We start from the raw sequence: 8,531 nt of genomic DNA, 5'->3' as shown, positions 1-8,531 counted from the left end.
TCTCTCTCTCTCTCTCTCTCTCTCTCTCTCTGTCTCTCTCTGTCTCTGTCTCTCTCTCTCTCTCAGTCCAACCCCACTTGCGAGCTTCTTCTCAGGCAATAAATGTGGTTATAATATTTGTAAATTGTGATCAGACTCTTGCTCATTCTAGGTGCCCCTTTTGGAGCTAAGGTTTCTTCCATTTTATAAGTTCATAGGACTATTTATTTGAACAGTTCTACTGACCAGAAACTCAGCCAGATCTGAAGACTGATATAGGGAATGTGAGGAGTTTTCTCCTATTACAGATCTCAGACAACCCACCTGTCTTATCTGGAAGTTGCTTCAGTGCTGGTCAATCAGCTACTGTTACCTTGTTACTTTGTTTGAATCCTGTAGAATGTATAACTTATACTCACTGTGGGGAGTGGGCTTCCTCTGGGAAGGCTTCCTTGATCTACCACCACCCTCCCTGACTCCCTGCCAAGAATGTAATCTCTCCCAGCATAAATTTTCTTAAAGTGACTTGCCTTGATCTCTTCTTTGTCCTTAGAGTAGTCTGTCTTTTATCCTGCTTACCTAGATATAATGTCTAGCTCTTTCTCAACCCTCCATTAGATTATAAAATCTTTGAGGGTGAGGAGTACAACATCTTTTCATCTTTGTATTCCCAGCATCTAGGACCATGCCTTGTAGACACAAAAATCTCTCAAAATGAATTACATTTGAATTACTTACAATAAAACATCAAATATTAATAAAGGGGGGAGACCAGAGCTCCTAGGCTCACATTCTGTTTCTGCTACCTATTTGCTGTGTGACTAATGGAATCCTAATAAAGTTGCCCACAGTCCTAATATTCTAACTTCATTATAGGCCTGGCCCCACTGAACAGCAGGCCCACTGTACCTACCTAGCTTTCCCCCCCCCCAACCCCTACAATGTCCTAACTTCTTCATATATGCCTCACTGCTCACTAGAACAATGGATGTGTCCCTAAATTCTTAGTTCCCACAGAAATAGCAGGTGTGTCCATGTGATGGGAACCCAGCTACTACCTCTACCTAGTCACTGCTCCCAGAACCATTCCCACAGAAATAGGTGTGTTCTTGTATTCAATGACAATCAAATCATCCATCTAGCCCAAGACAGGATCACAATACCTAACTACTTAACTTGACCAGACAGGACCACAATAGCTAGCCAACCGGAGGGCAACATGACCCTTTAACAACCAAACCATAGATGGGGCCCTTTCTCTATCACCTAATCCCTTAACAAACTCCTCCTGCCTTTTTAATATTAATTATATTCCTCTATTCTATGTTAATTTTGATTATGCAATTGCATCTTTATCCATCTTGCTTTCTCTGAAGTTGCTGGTTCCTCTTGGAACTTAGCCCACTTCATGAGAGGCGTCAATCTCAATAAATGCCTATACTTGGATTAGAGATGGTCTGACTGAATTCTTTGTGACGGTTCCATCACAACACATCAAGAAACCCCAACAGTTTTTGAGTGGGCAGAACCCCCACCGCAGCAGTTTTTGGCATCCCTGGGTTTAAAGGGCACCATGACCATGGGCAAGTTAATGAGGAGACAGTTCCCTGAGACTGATCTATAAAGTTATAGGTGCATTGTAATTGTCATCCTTTACCGATAAAATTAGACAATCACTCTATAATGCTTCTTAGCGATGAAGTATATTACAAATAATAATCCTACCATTTGCTCCACTGTCTTCTTGAGGATCTTCCATGCAATAGACCTGGAAAGAGTCAATGACATCCTCTTTCCTCACACTCCAATACACTGTAATTGTTGTGCTCGTGGCAGAGTTAGGTTCCTGGGGTTCCAATATGGGGGGCTGTGGTACTGGAATAAAAACAAAACTGGTCATTCCTAGTTTGAGAGCTATCAGTCTTCTTTTCATAGTATGATATGTCCAAATGGATTCAATTCCCTGAAATATGAAGACTTGAGCAGAGTATGCTGGGTAACTGGTGATTCACTAAAGTGAACCAGTATGGTTTCAACAATCACCGTGGAGACAAATGAGGTGACTTCAGGCCAAGGAGTTGATCTGTTGGCACTATCTGCCAGGTGTTTGCGGAGAAATGGCTTGCATGTGGGTGAAAAGATTGAAGGATAGCTGCTATATCTGCCATTTCAATTTTCTCTTTCCACAATGACCATACCTATGGTGACTCAGAAAAAAGGAATTAAATTCTTTTTTTTTTTAAGGCAATTGGGGTTAAGTAACTTGCTCAAGGTTACACGGCCAGTTATTTCTGGGTGTGGTGCTAAGTATCTGAGCCCAGATTCGATCCCCAGGTCATCGCGACACTGGGGCCAGTGCTCTTACTTGCTGTGCTACCTGGCCGCCCCAGGAATTAAATTCTTGAAGCACAATTCACTACCACCCCCAACTATCATTAAAGTATCTGATGCCAGCTTAAAACAGTTAGTGGAATTTCTGGTTTTAATTACTACTTTGTTTTTCTTATGCATCTTATTAGAGAAAAAAATAGTTGCTAATTGTGATTGCATATTGAATATGAATAGCATATTCAGCATGAAAAAGCAATTTGTTCAATTTACCTGAAAAACATGGGAGATTTAACAAATTTTCTATCGTTCATTTGACGTCAAAATAATGAAGAGAGAAGGACAATGAGTTTTGTAGACAAAAAGATAACATTTTGACATATATTTGGTGATTATTTCTTTCTGCTCTACATTACCCTGAAGGGAAACCTGAAATTTTTGTAAAAATAGTGAATTAAGTCTCACGCACTGGACAAGCATGAATGGACTGCACCCTCCACTGTTGGAGGGAGTACTCCCTTCAATGAGGTCATAAATGATACATCAAGATACTGAATTATTTAGTTAGCTTGCAAGAGACAGTTTTCACTGGCTACATTTGAACCTCAGAAATCAGTAATCATTACAAATCAGGGCTTGATTTTATTGTTTTGATGATCGTCTATACTTAAATTGTTAATAACACAAATTAAACATAAAAGTGTATTACATACGTTTCCCCCCAGGGAGCCCAGATGTTAAAGATTGTTCCTGTACTTCTATAAAACATGAGCTTAGTAGGAGCACTACAGAAGGCTCTGGGAAGGAAGTCATCACCAGACTAGAGCCAATAACAACAGCAACAGCAACAGGTGACATTTATATTGTACTTTAAGGTTTGTAAAATGCTCGATATTCATTAATTCACTTGAGCCTCACAAATCCCCTGAGTATACTTGAGTTTGGAGAAATTCAATTCAATTCAACTATTATTTCTACAAAGTCCTTATTCTATACCTTCCAAGAGTGGAAATGTGATGGGTGGCTATGCCAGCTCATAGCCCAAACTCAGGTAGGGTCTATTAGCCATATGACCCAGACTTAACTTTAAGCTCTTAACCTTTTAACACTTAACCTCTCAGCCTCAGTTGTTCCATCTGCCAAATGGAGGAAATAGTAGCATCTACCTGACAGAGTTGTTTCAAGGACCAAATGAAATAAAATATGTAAAGTTCTTTGCAAATCTTACAGCTCTATATAAATGTTAGTTGGGACAATGGTAGTGTCCCCAGCAAAAAAAGGAAGGTAAGTGGGGAAAATAGGAGGAAGGGCAGATTTTGAAGGAAAGATAATGCATTTTATTTTGAACCTATTGTGTCTGGGATGCCTATGGAGCATTCAGGTATCCTTCAATAACCTTCAATATTTCTTTTCCTCCTTTTGTGCTTTTAATGTGTGGATGCATGAAGACCTGATTTCAAATATGGCCTAAGACAGCTTAACTAGCTGTGTGACCTTGGGCAAGCCACTTAGCCTCTGTTTGCTTTAATTTCCTCTTCTGTAAAATGGACATAATAGTACCTATCTCCCAGGGTTATTATAAAGATCAAATGGGATAATATTTGCAAAGTGCTTAGCACAGTGTCTAGAACAGAGTAGGTGCTATGTAATGGCTAACTGTTATTATTATTTCTCTGAAAAATGAGGATGTTGATAAGAAATCTCTGAGATGATTCCTTCCAACTCTAGCAACCTTCGACTCTCTAATTTTCTGACTTGTCCCAGAAATAATAGAAGGGGATTCTGAGTACTATTTAGATGCAAATTTCTATAATGTTTTCTTTTTAAGTGAATCTTTAATAAAATACCTCTTCCTGACAGTAGATATGCAGCCTAGAGAATAATCTAGAGTTGACTAAGATCCTCCTGGTTATCCAGGGAGGTACTTCCCTTGGATTGGCACCAGTATAGAGTCAATCCAGCAGAAAATAATATATCTGCTCTAGTGGCCAATATGTCCTGATCCATCATCCCCATGCTATCCCATCAGACATCTAGGGGCAGAGAACTGATGTCATCTTTCCATTCCAATGTAGTGCCCCCTATAAAGTGATCATGGATCACTTGCTTAGACCAGGGGCATCATGCCAGAACATATCTTCTAGAATTGAAAAATTAAATCACTGAAGTGATTTGAGCAGTGTGTGGACAGTACATCTGGATGAAACATGGAAGTTTTTCACTTTTATCTTGATTACTACATTAAGACAGAACCACATTTTACCAGTTACTAAACTGAGACTTTTCCTACAAGGACAAAATTGGAAGAGGGGTGGGAGTAGGGGAATAGAAAAAAAAGAAAAATCCAAACAGCTCTCATCTGAGCTCTTTGGGAGAACTGTCTCCATATCATAGAATGAATTATTTTTAACAAGGAGGGTTGAGTGGTGTTTTAGCATGCAATGAATGGAACTTTGTAGCTTCACTGAAACACGGCAGCTTTGAGAAATCCAAATAACATTCATTGTCTTGTTTGTCAAAATAGCATGTAAAAAATATTTTGAAGAGCGTGCAGGATGTTGCTGACAGCTGAGTGGGTGGCTGGCTGGCTACAGAAGATGATGCTGAGCTATTAGTTCTTTATACTAATCTGTTGTGTGTGTGTGGAGAAAGAGACAGAGAGAGAGAGAGAGAGAGAGAGAGAGGAGGGGAGGGGGGGGGAGGGGAGGGGGGGAGAGGGGAGGAGAGGGGGGGAGAGGAGAGGAGAGGAGACAGAAGGGAGGAGGAAAAGACACGTAAGGGAAATCTGAAAGACAAATTTGAAAATATTTGATTATTTTTCTCACTCTACCTAACTGTTGACATGAAGCAAATAAGCTCTAGAAGTATAGAGGGGGATCATTTTTAAAAAGGGAGACATTGGATGATTTTCATGCCACATACTTTCTCCTACCCCTTTTATATTAGAGTAAATCAGAAAGCTCAAGAGGGAAAAAGAGTTTTTTTATTTTGTTTTGTTTTTACCAAGTCTTTCCTATCTCACTCAGACTGGAAGTGCATCAGCCAGTCAGGGACCTGATCCCACTGCTGATTGCCACAGAACTTTTGACCTGCTCTGTTTCTAACCTGGACACTTTGCCCCACCTAAGACAGTCTAGTGAAGCCCTGCTCCCAGGGTCTCACTATATATCAATGTCAAACTTAGTGTAAACACTTGATGAGTTTAGCCCTGCTGCAGCTTGGAATTCCCAAGGTCAAGTGATCCACCAGCCTCATCCTTCCTAGTATCAGGGATTATAGGTGAGAGCTACCAAGTCTATTCTTGAAATAATAATAATGATAGCAATATTTATATAACATTTATTATCTGCCAAATACAGTGCTAAGTGCTTTATAGATACTGTTTCATTTAAATCCACACAATTACCCTGAAAGATAAGTGTTATTATCTTCATTTCACAGAAGAGGAAATTAAAGCAAACAGAGGTTAAGTGACTTGCCCAGGGTCACACAGGTAGCAAGTATCTGAAGTCTGATTTGAACTCAGGTCTTCTTGACTCCAGACTTGGTGCTCTCTCCACCACCCCATCTAGCTGCCTCTTGAAATGGCGTAGTATTATTTATTGTTATTTTTCAGAATCTATCCATTCAATCTTATAACCATGAATTTAGTTTTCTGAGCATATTTGGTTTGGGTTCTACTTTTAATCTCTTCATACATCCCAAAAGCTTTGCAAAACTGTCCCTTTTTAATCCAAGTACCATGTCAATCTTCTTACCTGCCACATGTTTTGCCATCTGGTCACTTCTTGTCGAACTGTCATCGTAATGCTCAAAAAGTGAAAATGCGGTAGGAATGTTTTCTAGAGAAGCTGTGCTCTCCATCGCAGAAAGGAGCCTGTCCAGGAAAAGACATTCCTAGGTAAGTGAGGGAATTGTGTTCACAAGGTAACAGAAAAATGAAAGGGGAAATGTAGTTTTCTACCCATAATGTGGATGCCTTAAGGAGTCCAGAAAGGTCACAGACTTTCTAAATTTGAAAGTTTACATTCAAAATCTATTTTAACCAGAATCTCACATATTTGGTCTTACAGTTTTATTGTATTTACTGTTCGAATCAAAATCCTTAAAATGGAATAGATGCTGTCATAACTTGGCTTCAACATTTGTACCTTGTAAGTTACACAATTCATTATCAAAACCCCTCCAGTGGTTCCTATGGTTAATTAGACCTATCAGTTTCCTCTCTTAAAATATTATTTTCTAGAGGCTGACTTTTCCTCCCAAGATAGTGAAGATTCTAATAATGTCTTGTTAGAACCCTAAGAATCTGGGAACCTTCTGGCTTTTTTTATCTCCCGTCATCAGGCCTCTTACATGGGTTCTAAGGCCCTTAAATATGAATTTGTCTGAGATGCCCCTGCTTGATTGAGCATCCAGGCCTCAGGAGGGTGGTAAAGGTTCAGAGGAGATATCCGTAGAGGTCAAAGTGTGACCAGTCATCTGGAGGGGGTGAATGTAGGATGGGGAAGGGGAACCATGTTGCCTTTCAAACCATTATAGTTTTGCCTTAGTCTGTACATATGTACTTCATGTCTTTCTGAACGCTAATTAAAGTCATACCTTGCTACCTTTACCATTAAATGTTGCTGTTGTTGTTGAGTGGTTTCAGTTGTGTCCAACTCTTTGTGACCCCATTTGGGGTTCTCTTGGTAAAGACACTGGAATAGTTTGCCATTTCCTTCTCCAGCTCATTTTACAGATGAGGAAACTGAGGCAAACAGGGTTAAATGACTTGCTCAAGGTCGCACAGCTAGTAAGTGCTTGGGGCTGGATTTGAACTCTGTAAGAGGAGTCTTCCTGTTTCTAAGTGCAGCACTTTACCCATTTTGCCTCCTACCTACCCTCGCCATTAAATACACCAACTAAATAAAGCTTCACTATTAATAACACTAGGGAACTGAACTAACTGGTCATTAAATTCTAGCTCTAATATTCTCTAACACCAAGAATTTAGGATTCTCCCTTCATGTGATACTCCAGCTGCCTGTTATTCCAGTGCAGGAAGGAACTCTTCAATCATGGACAATTCCTTATGGTGTGTTCTCTTAGATTAATTTTGGTATTATATTGATGGGCCACTAGGTGGCACCATAGTGAATAGAGTTCTGGACCTGGTCTCATCTTCCTGAGTTCAAATTTGGCTTCAAGACACTAGTTGTATGACCCTGGGCAAGTCACTTAACTCTGTTTGCCTCACTTTCCTCATCTATAAAATGAACTGGAGAAGGTAAAGACAAACCACTCCAGTATCTTTGCCAAGAGAACCTTAAATAGGGTCACAAAGACTGAGACACAATTATCAATGAAAGACAGTCATTGTTCTATCTTTCAAGGACTTGAGTCAATAACCCAACTAATGTCAAATTGACAATGAATGTTTGAATGGGAATGAGAATCTTTCTCTCAGACCTAATATCTTCTTCAGAGAATGGTCTAGGAAATCAAATTATTCAATATGTATTGGATGCCTAGTGTGCTCAAGATACAAAGTTATGAAATATATTTTCAACTTGTTCAGGGGGAAAAGTTCTAGAAAACTTGAGTCAGAGGACTAAGGTTCAAATCCTACCCCTTCTACGTACTACTTCATGCAGTCAGTGAGCCTGCTTCCTCATCTGAGAATGAGAGGGCTGAATGAGATGACCTCCAAGCCTCCTGCCCCCCAGCTCCAGATCTATGTTCTAATATAGAAGGCTTGTGGTATTTTCCTATGATGATCTTCAAGCACTGAGTACAATACTCTACATACAATGGGCTAGACCAATAAATATTGATATATTAATGGTTAACTTTTCACATACCTAAACATGACAGCTAAAGATATAGTCAATGTTTGCATTTTCTACTTTACCTTGAAACTGCCAGGACATGGAAATGTGAGGGCTCATCTTTATAAGCAGAACATAGAATGATTTGGACGACCATCTTTTACATGACATCAACTCACAGGAACAAAATTAGAAATAGATGCATGCCCTGAACAGAGCAGCATTTTCTAAGCAAATGTGTTTTTCAAGATATGGAAATTTTGAGTCTGAATAACTTGACAGCAGCCTTGTAGATTAAGGATTTTTTTAATGTAGGAAAAATCATTTAATATACAAGAAGCAAACTGCCTTCAGAGGCTAGAGAGAGAAAGAGAAACAGAGAGAGGGGAGAGTGGGAAGAGAGACAGAGACAGA

The 8,531-nt window shown here is 39.6% G+C and overlaps 1 protein-coding gene across 1 annotated transcript in view; it reads right to left on the bottom strand.

Moving 5' to 3' along the window:
* Positions 1-8,531, bottom strand: part of CMYA5 (cardiomyopathy associated 5) — a 126,683-nt gene that overhangs the window by 53,982 nt on the left and 64,170 nt on the right. The window contains exons 6-7 of the mRNA XM_069096326.1: positions 6,066-6,184; positions 1,705-1,854 (exon numbers count right to left, since the gene is read on the bottom strand). Of these exons, the coding sequence (XP_068952427.1) occupies positions 1,705-1,854; positions 6,066-6,184 (269 nt within the window). The remainder of the gene's footprint in view (positions 1-1,704; positions 1,855-6,065; positions 6,185-8,531) is intronic.

This window comes from Petaurus breviceps, unplaced genomic scaffold (genome assembly GCF_028583685.1).
Source record: "Petaurus breviceps papuanus isolate PSGF00001 unplaced genomic scaffold, PetGlider_PUasm1.0 229, whole genome shotgun sequence".
Lineage (NCBI taxonomy): Eukaryota > Metazoa > Chordata > Mammalia > Diprotodontia > Petauridae > Petaurus > Petaurus breviceps.
This window is presented reverse-complemented; position numbering and strand designations above follow the sequence as displayed.